This window comes from Pseudorasbora parva, chromosome 7 (assembly GCF_024679245.1).
Source record: "Pseudorasbora parva isolate DD20220531a chromosome 7, ASM2467924v1, whole genome shotgun sequence".
Classification (NCBI taxonomy): domain Eukaryota; kingdom Metazoa; phylum Chordata; class Actinopteri; order Cypriniformes; family Gobionidae; genus Pseudorasbora; species Pseudorasbora parva.
In genome coordinates, this window is record NC_090178.1 from 50503466 (window position 1) to 50529965 (window position 26500).

The window sequence follows — 26500 nt, forward strand, 5'->3', positions numbered from 1 at the left end:
AAGAAGTATTTACTAGACAAGCAAAAGTAATTGTCTTGTTTTGGGGAAAAAATAACTCAAAATGAAGAGAGTTTTTGATTAAAATAAGATAAATAATCTGCCAATGGGGTGAGAAAAATAATCTTAATTCAAACAGAAAACAAGATTATTTTTCTCACCCCATTGGCAGATTATTTATCTTATTTTAAGCAAAAACTCTCCTTGTTTTGAGTTATTTTTCCCCCAAAACTTGTCCAGTAAATGTTTCTTAATGTTAGAACTGTTTGATATTTTGACTAGAAACAAGACAAAGATACTGAGTAAGGCCGGGGACACACTGCGTGACGTGAGTGTCTCGGCTGCGTCTCGGCTGCGTGCCGTCAGCGTCTCGGCTGCGTGCCGTCAGCGTCTCGGCTGCGTCTCTGCTGCGTGGCGTGAGCGTCTCGGCTGCGTGCCGTCAGCGTCTCGGCTGCGTGCCGCGTCTCGGCTGCGTGCCGCGTCTCGGCTGCGTGCCGTCAGCGTCTCGGCTGCGTGTCGTCAGCGTCTCGCCTGCGTGCCGTCAGCGTCTCGCCCTGCGTGCCGTCAGCGTCTCGCCCTGCGTGCCGTCAGCGTCTCGCCTGCGTGCCGTCAGCGTCTCGGCTGCGTGTCGTCAGCGTCTCGGCTGCGTGCCGCGTCTCGGCTGCGTGCCGTCAGCGTCTCGCCTGCGTGCCGTCAGCGTCTCGGCTGCGTGTCGTCAGCGTCTCGCCTGCGTGCCGTCAGCGTCTCGCCTGCGTGCCGTCAGCGTCTCGCCTGCGTGCCGTCAGCGTCTCGGCTGCGTGCCGTCAGCGTCTCGGCTGCGTCTCTGCTGCGTGGCGTGAGCGTCTCGGCTGCGTGCCTTCAGCGTCTCGGCTGCGTGCCGTCAGCGTCTCGGCTGCGTGCCGCGTCTCGGCTGCGTGCCGCGTCTCGGCTGCGTGCCGTCAGCGTCTCGGCTGCGTGCCGTCAGCGTCTCGCCTGCGTGCCGTCAGCGTCTCGCCTGCGTGCCGTCAGCGTCTCGCCTGCGTGCCGTCAGCGTCTCGGCTGCGTGTCGTCAGCGTCTCGGCTGCGTGCCGCGTCTCGGCTGCGTGCCGTCAGCGTCTCGGCAGCGTGCCGTCAGCGTCTCGGCAGCGTGCCGTCAGCGTCTCGGCAGCGTGCCGTCAGCGTCTCGGCTGCGTGTCGTCAGCGTCTCGCCTGCGTGCCGTCAGCGTCTCGCCTGCGTGCCGTCAGCGTCTCGCCTGCGTGCCGTCAGCGTCTCGCCTGCGTGCCGTCAGCGTCTCGCCTGCGTGCCGTCAGCGTCTCGCCTGCGTGCCGTCAGCGTCTCGGCTGCGTGCCGTGAGCGTCTCGGCTGCGTGCCGTCAGCGTCTCGGCTGCGTGCCGTCAGCGTCTCGGCTGCGTGCCGTCAGCGTCTCGGCTGCGTGCCGTCAGCGTCTCGGCTGCGTGTCGTGAGCGTCTCGGCTGCGTGTCGGCTGCGTGGCGTGAGCGTCTCGGCTGCGTGGCGTGAGCGTCTCGGCTGCGTGGCGTGAGCGTCTCGGCTGCGTGCCGTCAGCGTCTCGGCTGCGTGGCGTGAGCGTCTCGGCTGCGTGGCGTGAGCGTCTCTGCTGCGTGGCGTGAGCGTCTCGGCTGCGTGGCGTGAGCGTGTCGGCTGCGTGGCGTGAGCGTCTCGGCTGCGTGGCGTGAGCGTCTCTGCTGCGTGGCGTGAGCGTCTCGGCTGCGTGGCGTGAGCGTCTCGGCTGCGTGGCGTGAGCATCTCGGCTGCGTGGCGTGTCCGTTTTTATATGGGCTCCCATGTTAACCGGTTAGAGCTTGCACACTGCCTGCGTGACATACGCGGCTCATGCTTGAAATAGAAGAGACGCCTATTTTTCACACGACACGCGAGTGTGTTGGAAGCGTTTCCAGGCAAAATATAATAGGAAAAGATGTATTTTGACATGTATTTTGACACACACACACATGTCATTTTGACACAAATACATATTAATAAATGACACTTTCATGTTTGAAAGTCTGTAGGTTAACATAAATGCAGATATAGGCCTAATTGTAATAATAAAAAAACAACATAATTATCGATTTTGAAATATTAAACCTGTCAACACAGAACGAAATATTCTGTAGCCTATTTTGCCGTCAATACCATAGATATGTGGCCAATAGGCTACTGCTGACGTTGTCTTTGCTGTATCAGTAGGCAATATATTTATATTTAACATGAAGTATAGGCTTCCCTGTACATTAATATCAGCAGCGCCACGTCAGACACGCTTCAGGTGTGCAAAAACAGAGAAACGGCAGGCAGACGCCCCTGGCCGACACGCAGCAGAAACGACACGCTACGCTTGCGTGTGTCTCCGGCCTAAGAAAAGCATTTTTTACAGTGACGCAGCCTAAACATGATTTAAGAACGATAAAAATGGTCTACGTTGGGCTCCATTCACTTTCATTAAATCCTGAAATGTTTTCCTTTAAAATCCTAATTTCTCATCGGCTCCGGAAAGCGAGTTATTTACATCTTGTATGGCCAAATAATCAGGACATCGTTGGAAGCCAATATAAACACTACATTTTTAAACAAATTACCATTGTATTGATTGCATTCCTAGTCATTAAACGTGACCCTGGACCACAAAACCAGTCATAAGGGTCCATTTTGGGAAATTGAGATTTATGCATAATCTGAAAGCTGAGTAAATAATCTCTCTATTGATGTGTGGATAGTTAGGAGAATATTATCTGGAATCTGAGGGTGCAAAAAACTTCTAAATATTGAGAACATCTCCTTTAAAACAAGAAACAAGATTTCAGTCAGAAATAAGATTATTTTTCTCACCCCATTGGCAGATCATTTTGCCTGTTTTAAGCAAAAACTCTCTTTGATTTAGATTTTATTTTCAACAAAACAAGAACAAATCTCTCATGTGGTTTTACTGATCTAGTAAATGCATCTTGATTTAAGAATTGTTAGATATTTGGACTGGAAACAAGACAACATGACTGAGGAAGAAGAGCACTGTGTGCAGTGTGCATCTGTACATGATGGACTGGAGGAATGAGATGAGTTTCACCGTGCAGAGAATGTGCAGAATGCGGCCTGGGGAAGTTATTCCAGGCACACTGTCTGCTTTGTGCTTCTACAATAACTCTGAGGAGGCACAAAGCATCTCTGTGAGGCTGCTGGAGTTCAGATGCTCGTGTGTTGTGCGGTACAGTTGTGGCTTTGTCTCGCTGCGCTGGGTCCAAACCTGACGACCTCCTGAGGGAGAGGGCTCCGAAACCTGCACATCTCCAACACCAGCATATAGATTGCACCAATAAGGATTCAATTAAGTTTAAAGGAAGTGTATGTCCATTTGATAATGACCAAATATAATCTCCTCCGTTTTACTCGTATTAAAGCGTTAGTTCAGCCATAAATGTGAATAGTGTGATTAATTCCTCCTGTGGTTGGCCAGCCGTCAGACCTCCGCTCATCTTCACACACAGATGAAGATATTAGTGTTGAAATCCGATGGCTCAGAAAGGCCTTCATTGACACCAATGTCATTTCCTCTCTCAAGACCCATAAAGGCACTAAAGACGTCGCTACAAAGCCCATCTCACTACAGCGGCTCTACAATCATTGATGAAGAGGCCAGAATAGAGTTAGTGCGCAAAAACACTAAAGAACGACTTAAGCCGCATTTCCACCACAGGGTCTAAATGAAGATCCGGGTAAATATTTCCCCCTCCAAACGGCCCTGCTCGCGGGGTAGTACTTTTTCAAAGTTCAGGAACTTTCGAGGGCGGGACTTGGGCGCTGAACATGCTGATTGGTTGAGCTCACGCAGCATTTTAGTTCAACAGGCATTTTTAAAAGTCTTTTGCGAGGTTCGTTCTGCGTTCAGTAAATATCAGTCTTGCTCTCTGTCTGATGGCGCGCGTTCGTCTCAGCCATCTCACGTGCAATGTCCGTAATAGCTGATAATAATATACATTGTCATTTTAAATCTAGCTCTACAAGCTTTCTGAATATGCTCCATGCTGCTGAATCTGCATATTAGTGCTCTTTTCTGTCGTTGTTAATTTCCTCTTTAGTAAACCGATACATAACCAGCAAAAGCAGCACAGCTTGAATCTCTTCCATACTCGTTATTCATTTTTTTACAGTCTTTTTTTCACCATGTAACCGACCTGACCGATTACTATAAGTGTGTGTCCTTACATGACGTGACAGCGCGCGCCGCGCTCATGTTGACGAGAGAGGAAAGCTCTTTTTTCTGAGGGGTAAACTTTTTATTTCGTAAGTTCGATAATGTTGGAGTAATGACACAGTGTATATTGCCCCAGGCAGTTTTTACTTTAAACTGACAGAAGATTTTTTTTCTGAGATGATTATTATTATTAGTCCTGGTGGCCGCTAAGAGTTGCTATGGCTGCAGTTAACACATTCCAGCTGCTGGAGAAAACAGCGGAGACATTTTTGATGCGGCAGACAAACTGCATGACAAAATGATTGCGATTGAAAGATTGAAACAAATTGTATGTGTTTGCTTTGTATCTTGATAGTGAATTTTTCTCACTATAGTCCCCTTTATCATGCTGGGTTCGTAGAGCAAAATTCTTAATGTGGTACGTAAGCTGCTTACCAGTATATACATTTATATACAATAAAGGTGCATCATATTTGGGGGTCCTTGGCATCGTGAAGTTTGAAAACCCCTGGTTTAGATAACGGCTCATGTAAACAGACCACTAAATCTTTCAATCGGAATGACACAAAAAGTGTGCTTTTAAACGTGGCTAGTGTCGCGCAAAAATGATTAGCCTACTGTCCGTCACTGGCTTGAGGAGCAGTCGCGCGCAGTCCTACATCACCGGACTAATCTGCCTAATCTTCACGGTACTTTAGATCGCGGTGGAAACGCAGACAGCTGCAGGTCTGGGGGGGAGAAAAGTTCCTGGTACAAATTGTTCCGGGTAATTTTGGTGAAAACGGGGCTTTAGATAGTGATGGCCGATTTTAAAACCATCGCCAGAGTCACGTGATTTCAGCAGTTTGACACGCGATCCGAATCATGAATCGATTCACTGAATCATAACGGTTCGAAGCTTTGGGGCGAACGAACCCTTTAAAGGTCCAATGGCATGAAATGTTCATTTATGAGATTTTTCAATGTTAACATGAGTTCCTTTAGCCTGAATATTCTCCTAAAGTGGCTAGAAATGTTGATCGGTGTAAACCGAGTTCTGGCTCTTTCTCTGCCTTTGACCACTGCAAAAAAACCTGCAAAACATGCTCTTCTTACTCAGTATTTTTGTCTTGTTTCTAGTCCAAATGTCTCAAAATTCTTACATTAACAAACATTTACTAGACAAGTACAATTTATTGTCTTGTTTTGGGGAAAATAACTCAAAATGAGGAGAGTTTTTGCTTAAAATAAGATAAATAATCTGCCAATGGGGTGAGAAAAATAATCTTGTTTTCTGTTTGAATTAAGATTATTTTTCTCACCCCATTGGCAGATTATTTATCTTATTTTAAGCAAAAACTAATTTTGATATTTTTCCCACATAAAAACAAGAAATAATATCTCATGTGGTTTTACTGATCTAGTAAATGCATCTTGATTAAAGAATTGTGAGATATTTGGACTGGAAACAAGACAAAACTACATTTTTTTAGTGTACAGTACAGTAAAGTATTAACTAAGAAGCGAGGCGTGTTCAGTGTCGGGGATGACAATGATCTTTCTGTGCAGGACTGGGGGAGGCCGACCTCAACCAGAACAATGGCTGCTCCAGCAAGAGTGCGGCGGAGACCGACTCCATGGCCCCAGCGGTTCACCACACGGCCGAGCCGGAGGGGCCACGCCCACATTTGGTCCGCCTCTTTTCCCGGGATGCTCCGGGCCGCGAGGACAACACCTTCAAGGAACGCCCTTCGGAGTCGGACGAGCTGCAGACCATCCAGGAGTGTGGATCGGACCAAGAGTAGACTTCTCTTCGCCTCTCTTTCCTCAGACGCTCAGCATGGCATCCGCAAGCTCTTCCCAGTCCACCTTCAGGATGGGCCGCACCAAAAAGAGCCCTACTGTCATGGATCAGATCGGGAAGTTCTTCGGAGGGGAAAAGAAGAAGAAGGGAAAGGTGAGGACTGAGCAGGCGTCTCCGTGTCTTTACTACTGCCCTGCTGGCTTTGATTATCGCCATCAGCAAACGTGTGATTTTTTTCTCTCTTTTTATTGACTTTTATCTTTTATTTTAAAGTTTATTGTGCGCTGTTGTACTCCAGTATTGAATAACGCTGTCGTTTTGGGATGTGATTCAGGGAGTGTGACTTTTATAAGATTTTCAGATGTTTGAAACACCTAGAACAAAACTCTTCATGCTGCAGAACATGCTCTTCTTCCTCAGTCATGTTGTCTTGTTTCCAGTCTAAATATCTTACAACTCTTAAATCAAGATTTACTAGATCAGTAAAACCACATGAGATATCAAATATCTAAATGAAGTGAGTTTTTGCTTAAAACAGGCAAAATGATCTGCCAATGGGGTGAGAAAAATAATCTTATTTCTGATTGAAATCTTGTTTCTTGTTTCCGTCCCAATCAGAAATAAGATTATTCCTCTCACCCCATTGGCAGATCATTTTGCCTGTTTTAAGCAAAAACTCACTTCATTTAGATATTTGATATCTCATGTGGTTTTACTGATCTAGTAAATGCATCTTGATTTAAGAATATTTCGATATTTGGACTGGAAACAAGACAAAATGCCAAATAAGAAGAGCGTGTTTTGAGTGAGAGGCAGACGGCACACGTGCTTTGGTGAGGGTCTCCACACACTCCTCTTCTCAGATGCTTTATATCCGCTGTAGAGTAAAGGAGGAACGCCTCAGGGTTTTTCACGGTACGGACGGAGGCTTGGTTTCTAAAAATTTATTTGCATCGTTTCTGAAATTCTTAAAAGTTTTTGTGTGTGTGTGTGTTTGTGTGTGTGTTTCTGTGTGTGTGCATGTTTTTGTGACATATGAGGACACAAATGTGTGTAATGCCATGGGGATGACACAGGTATTACAGGAGAGGGTGAAATATGAGGACATTACCCATGGCCCCACTTTACAAAAGGCTTATAAATCACACAGGAGGAGTTTTTATGAGAAAGTAAAAATGCAGAATGTTTCCTGTGTGTGTGTGTGTGTGTGTGTGTGTGTGTGTGTGTGTGTGATGGGTAGGTTTAGGGGCAGTGTGTGTGTGTGTGTGTGTGTGTGTGTGTGTGTGTGTGTGTGTGTGTGTGTGTGTGTGTGTGAGATGGGTAGGTTTAGGGGCAGTGTGTGTGTGTCTGTGATGAGTAGGTTTAGGTGCAGTGATTGTGAGTGAGTGTGTGTGTGTGTGTGTGTGTGTGTGTGTGTGTGTGAGATGGGTAGGTTTAGGGGCAGTGTGTGTGTGTCTGTGATGAGTAGGTTTAGGTGCAGTGATTGTGAGTGAGTGTGTGTGTGTGTGTGTGTGTGTGTGTGTGTGTGTGTGTGTGTGTGTGTGTGTGTGTGTGTGTGTGTGTGTGATGAGTAGGTTTAGGTGCAGTGAGTGTGAGTGTGTGTGTGTGTGTGTGTGTGTGTGTGTGTGAGATGGGTAGGTTTAGGGGCAGTGTGTGTGTGATGAGTAGGTTTAGGTGCAGTGATTGTGAGTGAGTGTGAGTGTGAGTGTGAGTGTGTGTGTGTGTGTGTGTGTGTGTGTGTGAAGGGGAAGGTTTAGGTGCAGTGATTGTGAGTGAGTGTGAGTGAGTGTGAGTGTGTGTGTGTGTGAGATGGGTAGGTTTAGGGGCAGTGTGTGTGTGTGTGTGATGAGTAGGTTTAGGTGCAGTGATTGTGAGTGAGTGTGTGTGTGTGTGTGTGTGTGTGTGTGTGTGTGTGTGTGTGTGTGTGTGTGTGATGGGTAGGTTTAGGTGCAGTGATTGTGAGTGAGTGTGAGTGTGTGTGTGTGTGTGTGTGTGTGTGTGTGTGTGTGTGTGTGTGTGTGTGTGTGTGTGATGGGTAGGTTTAGGGGCAGTGTAAGGGGATAGAAAATACAGTTTGTACAGTATAAAAACCATTACGCCTATGGAATGTCCCCATATGTCACAAAAACAAACCTGTGTGTGTGTGTGTGAGTGTGTGTGTGAGTGTGTGTGTGTGTGTGTGTGTGTGTGTAATTATGCAATTTCTAGAGCCTTAACTTTTGAGATAAAAAAAGAGGGAGGTGAATATTTATATCTTGTAAAATGTAAAGATATTTGATCTCCATGATGTATTTGTAAGTTTCTAGTTTAAAGTGCCAACCGCAGGCGTACCGGACCGACCTGTGCTGTGTGTAACGTGCGATCCAAGCTCGTGTGTGTGTGTGTGATAGTCCAGATGTGTTATAGTTGTGTGTGTGTTTGTCAAACGCCTCAGGGGAAGTCGTCTCATCTGTGTGTGTGTGTGTGTGTGTGTGATATCTCTGAGTGTTAACCCCTAAAGACTGACCGTCTGTAACAGAGCTTGTGTAACCTCCATAACCCTCACCATGACTTCAGCTTTTCACATTTGCTTGATTAAAACATATCTAACACGAACACTGGCTTCTGTTGAGTTCTTTAAGCGCTGACGCTCAGATGAAGGCTAGTACACTGGGAAAATATTGTTGGTTTAACTTAAAAAAGTAAGTAACCTGGTCGCCTTAAAATTGTGTTTAATGAAATTAAAACTTTGAGTTAATACAATGAAGGAAAATAAAGAAAATGTAGTTTATTAAATTAGGAAATTAAGTTTAATAAATAGAAACTGAACCACATAAAACATTTGATAAATCATGAAAATAGCACAATTTTCACTGCGGCTTCATAAATAAAACGCCGAAATATGCTTACAAAATATTTTAATAATATTTAATAAAGGTTGTCGATTCTCATAAATGTTCATTGTATTAACTCAAATTTTTAATTTCAATGAACTCAAAATTAAGGCAACCAGGGGACTTATTTTTTATTTTTTTACAGTGTTGGGCCGCACGATAACTCATGCTTAAAAAAATGCTCAAAGTATGTGAAAAACTTAACACACATGTTCCCCATTGTTTTTGTCTGAAGAACTGTGAAAGCTAACCGCAGTGTGTTACTGTAGTAAACGCATGCCTAAATCCGCAGCTTTAGGGCTTCAGACCTACATTAGGTTTATTTAACAGCAGAAACTCAGCCGTTTAATCCCACCGGTCACAATTGTGACAGGAAATTTTCCTTGCATATTTTAGTGTGGTATTAAAAAGCAACTTCTATTATGAAGCAAATTTTCATTTATAATACACATTTAAGATGTCTACATGAGTTCTGGGCAGGTTTAACCTTGCTGTGTAGTTTGGTCGTGTGACCACACACACTTATTTCTTGGTACTGCCATCTTAGCACAATGACAATGTGAAAGCACAGAAATGACAGGAGAATGTAATGAATTAATCAAAGTAAATTTTTGAATAGCTCGTTAAATTTTTTGCACACATCATTATGAAAGGGTTATCTATACATACATATTGAAATTATATTAATACATGGTTTATTCTGTTGTCAGGATGCAGATAAATGAAGACGGTCACAATTGTGACCGGTAGTATAACACAGAATATGTCCCCTCTGTCATTCTGTGTTATTCATATGAACTCTCTCAATGATTTAACTGAAAACTGTCTATCTATCCATCCATCCATCGTACTTCTGTCTGTACTTCTGTCTGTCTATACCTTTGTCTAGCTATACTTCTTTCTGTCTGTCTGTCTATCTATCTATACTTCTGTCTGTCTATCTATCTATACTTCTGTCTGTCTATCTATCTATACTTCTGTCTGTCTATCTATCTATACTTCTGTCTGTCTATCTATCTATACGTCTGTCTGTCTGTCTATACTTCTGTCTGTCTATCTATCTATACTTCTGTCTGTCTATCTATCTATACTTCTGTCTGTCTATCTATCTATACTTCTGTCTGTCTATCTATCTATACTTCTGTCTATCTATCTATACTTCTGTCTGTCTATCTATCTATACTTCTGTCTATCTGTCTATACTTCTGTCTGTCTAACTATCTATACGTCTGTCTGTCTATCTATCTATACTTCTGTCTGTCTATCTATCTATACTTCTGTCTGTCTATCTATCTATACGTCTGTCTGTCTGTCTATACTTCTGTCTGTCTATCTATCTATACTTCTGTCTGTCTATCTATCTATACTTCTGTCTGTCTATCTATCTATACTTCTGTCTATCTATCTATACTTCTGTCTGTCTATCTATCTATACTTCTGTCTATCTGTCTATACTTCTGTCTGTCTAACTATCTATACGTCTGTCTGTCTATCTATCTATACTTCTGTCTATCTATCTATACTTCTGTCTGTCTAACTATCTATACTTCTGTCTGTCTATCTATCTATACTTCTGTCTGTCTATCTATCTATACTTCTGTCTGTCTATCTATCTATACTTCTGTCTGTCTATCTATCTATACTTCTGTCTGTCTATCTATCTATACTTCTATCTATACTTCTGTCTGTCTATCTATCTATACGTCTGTCTGTCTGTCTATACTTCTGTCTGTCTAACTATCTATACGTCTGTCTGTCTATCTATCTATACTTCTGTCTATCTATCTATACTTCTGTCTGTCTAACTATCTATACTTCTGTCTGTCTATCTATCTATACTTCTGTCTGTCTATCTATCTATACTTCTGTCTGTCTATCTATCTATACTTCTGTCTGTCTAACTATCTATACTTCTGTCTGTCTATCTATCTATACATCTGTCTGTCTATCTATCTATACTTCTGTCTGTCTATCTATCTATACTTCTGTCTGTCTATCTATCTATACTTCTGTCTGTCTATCTATCTATACTTCTGTCTATCTATCTATACTTCTGTCTGTCTATCTATCTATACTTCTGTCTGTCTATCTATCTATACTTCTGTCTGTCTATCTATCTATACTTCTGTCTGTCTAACTATCTATACGTCTGTCTGTCTATCTATCTATACTTCTGTCTATCTATCTATACTTCTGTCTGTCTAACTATCTATACTTCTGTCTGTCTATCTATCTATACTTCTGTCTGTCTATCTATCTATACTTCTGTCTGTCTATCTATCTATACTTCTGTCTGTCTAACTATCTATACTTCTGTCTGTCTATCTATCTATACGTCTGTCTGTCTATCTATCTATCTATACTTCTGTCTGTATCTATCTATACTTCTGTCTGTCTATCTATCTATACTTCTGTCTGTCTATCTATCTATACTTCTGTCTGTCTATCTATCTATACTTCTGTCTGTCTATCTATCTATACTTCTATCTATACTTCTGTCTGTCTATCTATCTATACGTCTGTCTGTCTGTCTATACTTCTGTCTGTCTAACTATCTATACGTCTGTCTGTCTATCTATCTATACTTCTGTCTATCTATCTATACTTCTGTCTGTCTAACTATCTATACGTCTGTCTGTCTATCTATCTATACTTCTGTCTGTCTATCTATCTATACTTCTGTCTGTCTATCTATACTTCTGTCTGTCTATCTATACGTCTGTCTGTCTATCTATCTATACTTCTGTCTATCTATCTATACTTCTATCTATACTTCTGTCTATCTATCTATACTTCTATCTATACTTCTGTCTATCTATCTATACTTCTGTCTGTCTGTCTATCTATCTATACTTCTGTCTATCTATCTATACTTCTGTCTGTCTATCTATCTATACTTCTGTCTGTCTATCTATCTATACTTCTGTCTGTCTATCTATCTATACTTCTGTCTGTCTATCTATCTATACGTCTGTCTGTCTATCTATCTATACTTCTGTCTGTCTATCTATCTATACTTCTGTCTGTCTATCTATCTATACTTCTGTCTGTCTATCTATCTATACTTCTGTCTGTCTATCTATCTATACGTCTGTCTGTCTATCTATCTATACTTCTGTCTGTCTATCTATCTATACTTCTGTCTGTCTAACTATCTATACGTCTGTCTATCTATCTATACTTCTGTCTATCTATCTATACTTCTGTCTGTCTATCTATACTTCTGTCTGTCTAACTATACTTCTGTCTGTCTATCTATATATACTTCTGTCTGTCTATCTATCTATACTTCTGTCTGTCTATCTATCTATACTTCTGTCTGTCTATCTATCTATACTTCTGTCTGTCTATCTATCTATACTTCTGTCTGTCTAACTATCTATACGTCTGTCTGTCTATCTATCTATACTTCTGTCTATCTATCTATACGTCTGTCTGTCTATCTATCTATACTTCTGTCTATCTATCTATACTTCTGTCTATCTATCTATACTTCTATCTATACTTCTGTCTGTCTATCTATCTATACTTCTGTCTGTCTATCTATCTATACTTCTGTCTGTCTATCTATCTATACTTCTGTCTGTCTATCTATCTATACTTCTGTCTGTCTATCTATCTATACTTCTGTCTGTCTAACTATCTATACGTCTGTCTGTCTATCTATCTATACTTCTGTCTATCTATCTATACGTCTGTCTGTCTATCTATCTATACTTCTGTCTATCTATCTATACTTCTATCTATACTTCTGTCTATCTATCTATACTTCTATCTATACTTCTGTCTATCTATCTATACTTCTGTCTGTCTAACTATACTTCTGTCTGTCTATCTATCTATACTTCTGTCTGTCTATCTATCTATACTTCTGTCTGTCTATCTATCTATACTTCTGTCTGTCTATCTATCTATACGTCTGTCTGTCTATCTATCTATACTTCTGTCTGTCTATCTATCTATACTTCTGTCTGTCTATCTATCTATACTTCTGTCTGTCTATCTATCTATACGTCTGTCTGTCTATCTATCTATACTTCTGTCTGTCTATCTATCTATACTTCTGTCTGTCTATCTATCTATACTTCTGTCTGTCTATCTATCTATACGTCTGTCTGTCTATCTATCTATACTTCTGTCTGTCTATCTATCTATACTTCTGTCTGTCTATCTATCTATACTTCTGTCTGTCTAACTATCTATACGTCTGTCTATCTATCTATACTTCTGTCTATCTATCTATACTTCTGTCTGTCTATCTATACTTCTGTCTGTCTAACTATACTTCTGTCTGTCTATCTATATATACTTCTGTCTGTCTATCTATCTATACTTCTGTCTGTCTATCTATCTATACTTCTGTCTGTCTATCTATCTATACTTCTGTCTGTCTAACTATCTATACGTCTGTCTGTCTATCTATCTATACTTCTGTCTATCTATCTATACGTCTGTCTGTCTATCTATCTATACTTCTGTCTATCTATCTATACTTCTGTCTATCTATCTATACTTCTATCTATACTTCTGTCTGTCTATCTATCTATACTTCTGTCTGTCTATCTATCTATACTTCTGTCTGTCTATCTATCTATACTTCTGTCTGTCTATCTATCTATACTTCTGTCTGTCTAACTATCTATACGTCTGTCTGTCTATCTATCTATACTTCTGTCTATCTATCTATACGTCTGTCTGTCTATCTATCTATACTTCTGTCTATCTATCTATACTTCTATCTATACTTCTGTCTATCTATCTATACTTCTATCTATACTTCTGTCTATCTATCTATACTTCTGTCTGTCTAACTATACTTCTGTCTGTCTATCTATCTATACTTCTGTCTGTCTATCTATCTATACTTCTGTCTGTCTATCTATCTATACTTCTGTCTGTCTATCTATCTATACTTCTGTCTGTCTATCTATACATCTGTCTATCTATCCAAACATCTGTCTGTCTGTCTGTCTGTCTGTCTGTCTGTCTATCTATCTATCTATCTATCTAAACTTCTCTCTATCTGTCTATCTATACTTCTGTCTATATATACTTCTGTCTGTCTGTCTGTCTGTCTGTCTATCTATCTATCTATCTATCTAAACATCTGTCTGTCTATCTATCTATCTATCTAAACATCTGTCTGTCTATCTATCTATCTATCTATCTAAACATCTGTCTGTCTATCTATCTATCTATCTAAACATCTGTCTGTCTATCTATCTATCTATCTAAACATCTGTCTGTCTATCTATCTATCTATCTATCTATCTATCTATCTATCTATCTATCTATCTATCTATCTATCTATCTATCTATCTATCTATCTATCTATCTATCTATCTATCTATCTATCTATCTATCTATCTATCTATCTATCTATCTATCTAAACTTCTGTCTGTCTATACTTCTCTCGATCTGTCTATCTATACTTCTGTCTATATATACTTCTGTCTGTCTGTCTGTCTATCTATCTATACTTCTGTCTATCTGTCTATCAGTCTATAGTTTTGTCTGTCTACCTATATCTATGAGATGTACCTTATAAATGTCCAAATTTCGGTTTCACCAATTGGTGCTTCAATGTTTAAAGTTGCTCTTCCTAATATTTAGGAGTAATAACTACATGTAAGTGCGTAGATCTTTTCAAGGTTTGTTGGTCACCTCTTCCCCTCTCTCTGACCAGACACGTTAATTCAGTGAAGATGAACGTGTTATCTAGATTTTTGTATTTATTTCAACGGGTTGCAATTTTCATACCCCCAATTTTTTTTTTATTGTGTATCATGAACAATAGAAATTGTTTTGAAGTAAATTCTAATCATATCTCATTCTTATATGTTGGATATTTTATTGTTATTTTAAGTTTCAAACGTTTAAATAGGTCTAATAGAAGAATTTGTATGAATTCTGTCTATGCTGTTTCCCACCGGTCACTATTGTGACCGAGTATAAAACCTAATATTTCACTAACTTAACCAACATAAAATCAAAGAAGGCATACCATTTGTGTGTTAGGGAGGTCTAAGGAGTAAATTGCATGTACTCACATTGCAGGAAAAAATTTGGGATTAAACGGGTTAAAGTTCAGTCAAGAGCGTCTCTGTGTTTAGCTCACTGTAAAAATAAAAATATTGTTGGTTTAACTTAAAAGTAAGTAACCTGGTTGCCTTAAAGAGTTTATTGAAATAAAACATTTGAGTTAATACAATGAAGGAAATTTGTTTAATTAATAGAAACTCAAAATATTATTGTATCTGAACCACATAAAAAATGTGATAAATCATGAAAATAGCACAATTTGGCTGCGTCATCACAAATAAAACACACAATTACCCAATATGCTTACAACATCTTATTATAATATATATATGTATGTACGTATGTATATATATTTTATATGCAAGATATATTTGATCAAAAATACAGAAAAAAGCAATATTGTGATATATTACTACAATTTAAAAGAATTGTTTTTCAGTGTATTCTCCTTTAAATGCTGATTTATTTGTGTGATCAGAGCTGAATGTTCAGGATGGTTCCTCCAGTCTTCAGTGATCATGATCCTTCAGAAATCATTCTCAGATGAGGGTTCATTACGAGTGTTGGACACAGCTCTGCTCACTAATATATCTGAGGAATAAAAGGCTCAAAAGAACTGCATTTATTCAAAATAAACACATACTTTCAAATAATATAAATCTCCTTTACTATCAGTTCATCAATTTAACACATCCTTGCTGAATAAAATTATTGATTTATTTCAAAAAAAGAAAGAAAAGAAATGCCTGACCCCAGATGACTGACCAGTAGTGTATATTTGTAACGAACCGCTCTGAGACAGAAAGGTTGGAGATCCAAACACAGCATTTATTGAAGGGTAATCCAAAGTCGTAGTCCATAAAACACGCAAAAGGTCATACACAGGTAGGCAGTCCGAAAAGGCAAACACAACAGAAGGAACAGGCAAAAGGGTAATCCACGGAGAAGGCAAGAAATCAAAGACCAAGATACATGAAACCAGGGAAACGCTCAGAAATGCAGACACTAAACAAGACTTCCCCATGAATGACAGAGATAACCAGACTTATATAGGCAGAGGAGATGAGGCACAGGTGTAAACAGTGAGTGCTAATGAGTCCTAGGCCAAGGATTATGGGTAATGTAGTCTGTGATGGTGACAGTCCGGGGTGGAGTGCCCTCTGGTGGTGATCACGGGCACTCACACTGGTGAATTGTGACAATATTGTTGTATATTGGTATCACAGGTTATGAGCATATATTAGTGATCAGAACTGTCCCTAACGCTCCTAATGAATCCTCATCTGAGAATGATTTCTGAAGGATCATGATCACTGAAGACTGGAGGAACCATCCTGAACATTCAGCTCTGATCACACAAATAAATCAGTCAATAAATAAAAAAAAATCGTTGGTTTAACTTATAAAAGTAAGTAGCCTGGTTGCCTTAAAATTGTGAATTTATTGGAATTAAAAATTTGAGTTGATACAATGAAGGAAATTTGTTTAATAAATAGAAACTCAGAATATTATTGTATCTGAACCACATAAACAATGTGATAAATCATAAATAGCACAATTTGGCTGCGTCATCACAAATAAAACACACAATTACCCAATATGCTTACACAATATTTGAATCATATTTTTAATAAAGGTTGTCAAATCTAAAAAAAAAAAAATTGTATTAACTCAATTTTAATTTCAATAAACTCACAATTTTAAGGCAACCAGGGAACTTTTTTTCTAAATATTTTTTTACAGTGCATAATTATTTGAAAACCAAATATTTTAAATTGTAATAATATATCACAATATCAAATTTTTTCTGTATTTTTGATCAAATAAATGCAGGCTTGATGAGCAGAAGAAACTTCATTCAAAAACATTACAAATAGTAATGTGTCCACACCTTTGGCCTGTTCTGTGTGTGTAAATAGAATATTAGAATATAATCAATATAAAAACGGCAAAATATAATTTATATTGAATATTGTTGAAAATTAAGATTACTAAAGAAAAGGCATTTTTTATTTAAAGCTGCACTGTGTAACTTAAGTTTATTCTTAGCTAAAAACACTTAGTTCTTTCAAAAATGTATGTGCTCATTAATGTATATTTACTTCTTTCGAGTAATAAAGTATTCTCGTGAGTTTATAATATGCCGTTGGAAACACATACGGGTGAGGGGTTCGAGAGCCGGCCGCCATGTTGCTCCTCCATCTTGAAAGTACAGTAGCCAAAGAGGGACATACCCGCAAACTCAAGCTTCGCCTTTTGCGTTTTAACACTCGATGGCACCGTGTCGAATGTGAAGAGGGGGATTGCCGTGTTAATCTTGGACTAAATCAGCCACCGTAGGAGTTAAAACGAAATCAGAATAGAGAGGAGCAGAAACTAATATTCACTGGATGATCATAAACCTTTACACCGCTAGATGGGGGAAAATATCACACAGGGGAGCTTTAACTGTTTTTGCACTGGACAATTTGAATGCGCTTTGGGGCCAAAGAAAATCAGCTCTTAATTATTCTAGACTAGAGCAAATGCAAAAATATTGAGGTGTAAATCGCTTATTGTCAGAATTTGGAAAGATATGGAGTTTTATGTATTTCGCCAACCTTGGTGTAAATGATCCGTCCACGTTGAAGGATCCGCCTCTTCTGGAAGACATTACAAGGTCTAAAACTAATTGAATCATTGACAATCTATTGCAACACACACACACACACACACACACACACACACACACACACACACACACACAAGGTAAGTTTCCTTCTCTGCACTTGAGTTTAAATGTGACGTCTGGAGAGATGTTTATTCTCAATGACCCTACAAGCTCCATTAAACTATCAGAAAAGGACAGAAATATTTTAAATATGAGGGAAGAACGAAACACTACACGTGGTGTAGATATTTATCTGACAAAGGATTTGCCAATAAAGTCAAACTACAGCTACAGGTTTGATTTTAATATGCAACTGAAATGCACATAAAAACAAAACGCTGAGAGGAAAAAGCAAGCATTGACTACAACACAATCCATTACTAATATCTGGTTGCTTCTGTCTTTTTGCATGTGTTCATCATTTAAATTATTTGTCATGTTTCTTTGCGTTCACAAACACATATATCGACTCCTAGCACAACTGCACAATATGACTACAAAACCTTTAACACCTTTACAATAATACTTGTATAAAAGGTGATGATAATTTTCTCAGGCTAGACATCACTTTTGAGTTGACCACTGCAATATCTTAAGTGTCCATTCATTTCAGCCTTTTGATGTCATTCTATCTTTAAATCAACATTTACAGTGTGTTTGATCAGAAGTGATGGTTTCTTCAGAGGAAGCGTAATAATGAAATTATGTAGTCAAAAGCTGTACCTTATTTACCCCTAACAATGTGTTTTAATATCTTAAATGTGCATATCAGTGCCCGGATGGCATATATCTGTGCTCAGATGGCATATATCAGTGCCCTGGATGGCATATATCAGTGCTCAGATGGCATATATCAGTGCTCAGATGGCATATATCAGTGCTCAGATGGCATATATCAGTGCTCAGATGGCATATATCAGTGCCCGGATGGCATATATCAGTGCTCAGATGGCATATATCAGTGCTCAGATGGCATATATCAGTGCTCAGATGGCATATATCAGTGCTCAGATGGCATATATCAGTGCTCAGATGGCATATATCAGTGCTCAGATGGCATATATCAGTGCTCAGATGGCATATATCTGTGCTCAGATGGCATATATCAGTGCTCAGATGGCATATATCAGTGCTCAGATGGCATATATCAGTGCTCAGATGGCATATGTCAGTGCCCGGATGGCATATATCAGTGCCCGGATGGCATATATCAGTGCCCAGATGGCATATATCAGTGCCCGGATGGCATATGTCAGTGCCCGGATGGCATATATCAGTGCCCAGATGGCATATATCAGTGCCCAGATGGCATATATCAGTGCTCAGATGGCATATGTCAGTGCCCGGATGGCATATATCAGTGCCCGGATGGCATATATCAGTGCCCAGATGGCATATATCAGTGCCCAGATGGCATATATCAGTGCCCAGATGGCATATATCAGTGCCCAGATGGCATATATCAGTGCCCGGATGGCATATATCAGTGCCCGGATGGCATATATCAGTGCCCGGATGGCATATATCAGTGCTCAGATGGCATATGTCAGTGCCCGGATGGCATATGTCAGTGCTCGGATGGCATATATCAGTGCCCGGATGGCATATGTCAGTGCCCGGATGGCATATGTCAGTGCCCGGATGGCATATATCAGTGCCCGGATGGCATATATCAGTGCTCAGATGGCATATGTCAGTGCCCAGATGGCATATATCAGTGCCCAGATGGCATATATCAGTGCCCGGATGGCATTTATCAGTGCTCAGATGGCATATATCAGTGCCCGGATGGCATATATCAGTGCTCAGATGGCATATATCAGTGCCCATATATCAGTGCTCAGATGGCATATATCAGTGCCCATATATCAGTGCCCAGATGGCATTTATCAGTGCTCAGATGGCATATATCAGTGCTCAGATGGCATATATCAGTGCTCAGATGGCATATATCAGTGCTCAGATGGCATATATCAGTGCCCAGATGGCATTTATCAGTGCCCAGATGGCATTTATCAGTGCTCAGATGGCATATATCAGTGCTCAGATGGCATATATCAGTGCCCAGATGGCATATATCAGTGCTCAGATGGCATATATCAATGCTCAGGTGGCATATATCAGTGCCCGGATGGCATATATCAGTGCTCGGATGGCATATATCAGTGCTCGGATGGCATATATCAGTGCTCAGATGGCATATATCAGTGCCCAGATGGCATATATCAGTGCCCGGATGGCATATATCAGTGCTCGGATGGCATATATCAGTGCTCAGATGGCATATATCAGTGCCCAGATGGCATATATCAGTGCTCAGGTGGCATATATCAGTGCTCAGATGGCATATATCAGTGCCCAGATGGCATATATCAGTGCCCAGATGGCATATATCAGTGCCCAGATGGCATATATCAGTGCCCGGATGGCATATATCAGTGCCCAGATGGCATATATCAGTGCTCGGATGGCATTTATCAGTGCTCAGATGGCATATATCAGTGCTCAGATGGCATATATCAGTGCCCAGATGGCATATATCAGTGCTCGGATGGCATATATCAGTGCTCAGATGGCATATATCAGTGCCCAGATGGCATATATCAGTGCCCAGATGGCATATATCAGTGCTCAGGTGGCATATATCAGTGCCCGGATGGCATATATCAGTGCTCGGATGGCATATATCAGTGCCCGGATGGCATATATCAGTGCTCAGATGGCATATATCAGTGCCCATATATCAGTGCTCAGATGGCATATATCAGTGCCCAGATGGCATATATCAGTGCTCAGATGGCATATATCAGTGCCCGGATGGCATATGTCAGTGCCCGGATGGCATATATCAGTGCTCAGATGGCATATATCAGTGCCCAGATGGCATATATCAGTGCTCAGATGGCATATATCAGTGCTCAGATGGCATATATCAGTGCCCAGATGGCATTTATCAGTGCTCAGATGGCATATATCAGTGCTCAGATGGCATATATCAGTGCCCAGATGGCATATATCAGTGCCCAGATGGCATTTATCAGTGCTCAGATGGCATATATCAGTGCCCGGATGGCATTTATCAGTGCTCAGATGGCATATATCAGTGCTCAGATGGCATATATCAGTGCTCAGATGGCATATATCAGTGCTCAGATGGCATATATCAGTGCTCAGATGGCATATATCAGTGCTCAGATGGCATTTATCAGTGCTCAGATGGCATTTATCAGTGCTCAGATGGCATATATCAGTGCTCAGATGGCATATATCAGTGCCCAGATGGCATTTATTTATATATGGTTTATATAGCTACTATTTTACAAACCATATACTAATGGTAATGTTAACTCTTGAAAAATATGATTGGTTTGAAAGGGGTAGTTCAACCCAGAAATGTGATCTTTTACTCGCCCTAATGTCATTCCAAACCTAAATGAATTTTTTCTTTGTAATATAAAAGAAAATGATTTTTCATTTGAAAATGAGTCTTTTTTTTAAAAAACAATATTCAAATGGTAGCCTAACCAAAAGGGCTTGGTTGCCTACATCCTTCAAAATACCTTCTTTTGTGTTTCATGGATGAGAGAAAGCCATAGAGGTTTTTAATTCATGATGGTGAGTAAATGTTGACAGAATAATAGCAGTAAATTGACTACATTCTTGCTCAAAATCAGGGCATTTCTGTGTGACACAAAAGCAATATTATGTTTGTTCTCTGCATTTGCAGTAAATTCGATAATATCCATCATTATTTGTCCCTGTCCTAGATTTATTTATTTACTGCAATTTAAGGCCCTAACCCCAGAAAAAACATTTACTGGGAACCTACGGGCCGGAGGGCCAAGTTTTATCCCCAGTCCAGCCCTGGTGCTTCTCCAATCACAGATTTTGTACCAGCTTTTACCAGATGCTTAACCTTTCCCTAACCAGCACAGCCGTTTCTGCAGAACACCTTCCTCCAGGAGAACATGTGGGAGGGATTTCTGAATGCTGTCGGCTTACGGATGGGTCGTAATGCTTTAGTGAGGAAACTGTGGCGTGAGGAGGTTGTGTTGATGGAGACTGAGGTCCTTCAATAATCATCCACAGGGCTGCCTCTTCTTCAGGATCTAAACCTCAGCACCTGTGGAGAGCTGCTGAGGTGTTCATCCCATTCCCAGCATCCTCTTAAAGGGATAGTTCCCTCATCCTCAAGATGTTTCAGACCTGTGTGAGTTTCTTTCTTCATCTGAACACAAGGGAAGATATTTTGAAGAATGTCAGTAACCAATCAGTTAACTGGAGCCATTGACTTCCATAGTAGGAAAAAAAAAGTCAATGGCTCCAGTTAACTGATTGGTTACTGACATTCTTCAAAATATCTTACCTTGTGTTCAGATAAAGAAAGAAACTCACACAGGTCTGAAACAACTTGAGGGTGAGTAAAGGATGACAGAGTTTTCATTTTAAAGTGAACTATCCCTTTAACCCTTCATCATCGACCTGCGACACCACTCACCACCACATCCTCATTACACAAAAAAAATTGGGTGAATGAGTTGTTTTAACCCAATGGTTGAGTTAAATGTTTGTTTAAATATCAGCGTGCTGGGTTTTATTTAACTTAATTATTGTTTAAAAATGACTGTTTAACTGACTTAAAATTAACCCAAAATATGTCAGGAGTCAGGGGCATTTCTAGGATTTTCATTTTGGGGGGAGCTCAGCCCCAGCGAGGGTAGGCCTGTAGAAACAATGGTAACACTAGTTTAGGGTCCAAATTGCGCTATTAACTAATAGCTTACAAACATGCATACCCCTAAGATATTGGCTGTTTATCATGTCTTATGAAGCAAATATTAACACCTTACTGCATGGCCATACTGTACATGCATTAATCCTACTCAATAATGTAGGCAGGTTTATAGATCCCAGATGTTAGGGGGGTTCGGGGGCATGCTCCCCTGAGAAAATTTAGATTTCTATGATCTGCATATGTGCATTTTAAGATGTTCTGAAGGCCAAAAAATAGATAACAATAGCTTAAAAAACCATGCCACTGGGCAGTAGATTATTTGTCGTTCTTATCTCCACATCTCTCTTTTTCTCTGTTTTTTTAGACATGTTTGGTAGAGATGATTATTTTATGTAAGGGATAATTCCCACCCAGCCGGTTGTTATCGCAGAATAAACCCCGACAGATTGATCAGGATCAGATCTCGCTTCACTCTGAAGGGGTTTATTCTGCGATAACAACCGGCCGGGTGGACATTATCCCGCTTATTACACGCCTACTAGTCTCAAATAAATTACACACTAAATATTGTCTTGAGATTAAATATTTGATTAGTTCTTACGCAAAGCCTCCGCGAAGAAAAACAGCTCCAACCTGCTTTAAGCCTTTATCTATCGCTGCTAAATGTTGAGAATGAATGCTGAAAGGGTTAGTTCAGCCAAAAATGAAACCAAGCCTCTGATTTACTCACCCTCAGGTCATTATAGGTGTTTATGACATTCTTCTGTCAGACAAATACAATCAGAGTTATATTTAAAAAGTCCAGGCTAACGTTAACCCCAGCAGTAGTTGGAGCTGTTTCTGAAGTCTTCCAGTGTAGCCCACGGCTGTTTAAGCCACAAGATGGCGCCAGCGTTAAGCACAGAAGTAGAACCGGTCAAGATAACTCGCAGTACCCGGATGAGCGGTGTGTGTTATCTGGGAATAACATACCGATGGAATGCGCGATTGACCAATCAGAATCAAGTATTTCACAGAGCCGTGTAATAATATTAATTAAACAAGGTTTGGATTTCTCTGTGACACTTTTGGCTTACTTTGTAAACAGTAAATATATTAAAATAACAGTTGAGACAAATAGCAGCAATGTGACTTTCTGGAAAATGAGATCGCTACAGGTTGCCAGGTGGACACAATAAAATAGAAGCGTGAGCATGAGCGCGGGCCTAAAAAGTCACTTGCAGATTACTTTGTGTTAGTCACGTGCAGTTGCGCTTAAGAAAACCACACATCATTGGAAGCGTCAAACATCAGAAAAGTTTGTTTGACCTTCCCTTTACGCACCTGTAACTCATCATCACCTTACTTAAACATCCTCAAAATACTGCTACGCCTTCTAGTAGGGGTGTCAACAATAATCGATTCGGCGATGCATCGCGATGCGGGGCATGAACGATTCAGCATCGATGCGGCAAAGTGCCATAATCGATTATGTCACTGTTTATTTTCTGGCGGACGATAAAGTTGTGAAGTTTCAAATACTTCCGGTTCTGGGCGCAATTCCCCTTTATTCCACAAGGTGGCAATGTCTGATACCCAATGATGAAGTGACGTTTCACTCATAGTTACCTCTGACAGAAAACAAAACAATAATTATAATCTGCAAAACTTGAAATGGCTCAGTGATTTACTGCAGAGAGCAAGTACTAAACACAATCATATGTTAGTGTCACTGTCTCTTGATGATGGATGTGCTCAAGAAGCTGTCAGTGATCAAAATATTGATTTTGAAGACGTTGAAAATGAGTTTGGAGAATATGCTGGAGATGGCGAATATGAGGCAGATGCTGAATATACTGGTAAACAAACTCTGACGAGGACAGATGATGATGGTATTAAACATCTGCTCAAACTGAACTCTTCCAAGCTCCAAAAGGGAACGAAATAGGTTTTATTTTATTCTTCTGTAACGTTAGCTGTCTAAAATCAGGAGTTTTATATATTATCACGACAGGTAGAGGTCTATCCATGTTAAATATAGATCCGGGTCGCTAACGACCTGAATATGTAAGAATGTTTGGTGAAACAGTCATGCATTTAAGGGTTAATTGCATTTTATTTAATTTTATTTAATTACATTTTATTTTATTTAATAACTTTTATGTCAAAGATACTGGAGACACATAGCAGCCAATACAATCTGTTGTTTAATATCTGCTTGTATTGCCTTATGACTGATGAAAAATTAGCTTTGTGTGCAGTAGAATTTTGATGCATCACAATGCATCGTAGAATCGAATTGAATCGAATCGTTACCTGGTGAATCGTAATCAAATCGAATCGTGAAGGCAGTGCCAATGCACACCCCTACCTTCTAGTGTCACAAACAAAAATTATACTTAGATATAATGGCTCCTACACACCGGCCCCAAATTGTTAATGACGTATGACATAAACAATTCAAAATATAAATCACAAAAGGAGCCATCAAAAAGTCAATACATTTTAAACAATTCAATATACACTTTAAACAATAATCACTTTTACCCCCTTTTTTTTTTACATTTCTAATAAAAGACATAGCTTTGTTACTGGTCTTACTATTTTGTTTGTTTTGGTTTGAATTCGTACAGATCTAACCAAACCCTTTTTATCTGGGAAAGTCTCTAGTACTCGTCCAAGAGTCCAAGAATTGCGTGGGGCTGTGGAATCTGCAATGAGTACAATATCACCAGGTTTAAGATTACGTCTGTCTTTGGTCCATTTTTGCCTTTCTTGTAACAAAGGCAAGTACTCATTTATCCATCTTTTCCAAAAGAGATCTGCAAGGTATTGTATGTTTCCACCTCCTTCTTACATACTGATCTGATTTCTCAAAAAGACCAGGAGGATAGATGGGTTTTCTCTTCATTGTAAGCAGATGATTGGGGGTAAGGGCTTCAAGATCGTTTGGATCTTCAGATGCTTTAGTGATAGGTCGATCATTGAGAATCGCCTCAGCCTCACAAAGAACAGTGTGTAATCCTTCATCATCTAGCGTTTGTTGACTCAAAACGGAGGTTAACACCTTTCTTACCATTCGGATGATGCACTCCCATGAACCACCATGATGGGAAGCCGCAGGAGGATTAAAACTCCACAATTCCTTTGTGCGCTAAAACCTTGGTGATCTTATTTTGATTAAACTCTGCAAGTGCTTTATTCAACTCCTTTTCTGTGCTAGTAAAATTGGTTCCATTGTCGGACCTCATATGACATACTTGTCCTCTTCTGCATATAAATCGTCGTAAAGCGTTGATGCAATAATCTGTGTCCAATGAATATGCCACCTCCAAATGAACTGCCCTACTAGCCATGCATGTAAAAATTACGCCGTAACGTTTTACATAAGCTCGACCTCTTTTCACATCAATTGGGCCAAAGTAATCTACTCCTACATTAGAAAAAGGAGGTAGATCTGCAGTTACTCTTTCTACAGGTAAATCGGACAGCTTTTGTTCAACTAGTTTACCCTTGTGTCGTTTACAAACAGTACAGCTTGAAATAATTTTTCTGGCTGTTGCATTGGCTTGAGTAATCCAGTATTTTTTTCTTAATATATACAGCATATAATTTCTTCCACTATGGCCACTGTGTTCATGAATATGCCTTAGAATCAATGTGGAAACATGCTGATCTTTTGCTAAAATAACTGGATGTTTCCTTTCTTCAGGCATCGTAGCTTTGCATAACCTCCCACCGACTCTCAGCAATCCCTCTTCTAAAATGGGGCTTAACTTGTGAATAGCACTGTTTTTTTTTCTTTTTTTTCAGTTTTTCCAGAATTCAGTGACGAAATTTCTACACTGAATCTTTCCCATTGACAGAACTGGATAATAGCCTTTTCTGCCTTTGAAAGGTCATCTGGAGACAAGTACTGTCCTTTAAATGAAGTTTTGGTTTGTTGCAATCTCTGCTCTAACATATTGGCATCATTGACAGTCATCCTCAATTGTTTTCTTTGGCGACTTACTTAAAGTAGAACTTTCTTGACTTTCAGCATCCATGCCACTGCGGTCTTAAGTCTTTCCCAATCAGAAAAGTAATTGATCAGCTTATGGGTTGCATTACTGGTGTCTTCAACATTTACAACATTTGTTGAGAGCTCTTTCTTTAGTTCTGGATCATCATCAACAATATTCAGTTCAATGTTATCATTTGACCACTTTGAAATTGGATCTTGTAGAAACTTTGGTCCATTTAACCACCTCTTG

The 26500-nt window shown here is 40.1% G+C and overlaps 2 protein-coding genes across 2 annotated transcripts in view; both read left to right on the plus strand.

The window, feature by feature from the left end:
• The window catches only part of LOC137083463 (myelin basic protein-like), a 20407-nt gene extending 14439 nt beyond the window's left edge, over positions 1 to 5968 (plus strand). The window contains exon 4 of the mRNA XM_067449419.1: positions 5733 to 5968. Coding sequence (XP_067305520.1) covers positions 5733 to 5968 — 236 coding nt within the window. The remainder of the gene's footprint in view (positions 1 to 5732) is intronic.
• LOC137083462 (myelin basic protein-like) overlaps positions 5864 to 26500 on the plus strand; it is a 38861-nt gene continuing 18224 nt past the window's right edge. Inside the window, exon 1 of the mRNA XM_067449418.1 lies at positions 5864 to 6120. Coding sequence (XP_067305519.1) covers positions 6004 to 6120 — 117 coding nt within the window. The 5' untranslated portion in view covers positions 5864 to 6003. The remainder of the gene's footprint in view (positions 6121 to 26500) is intronic.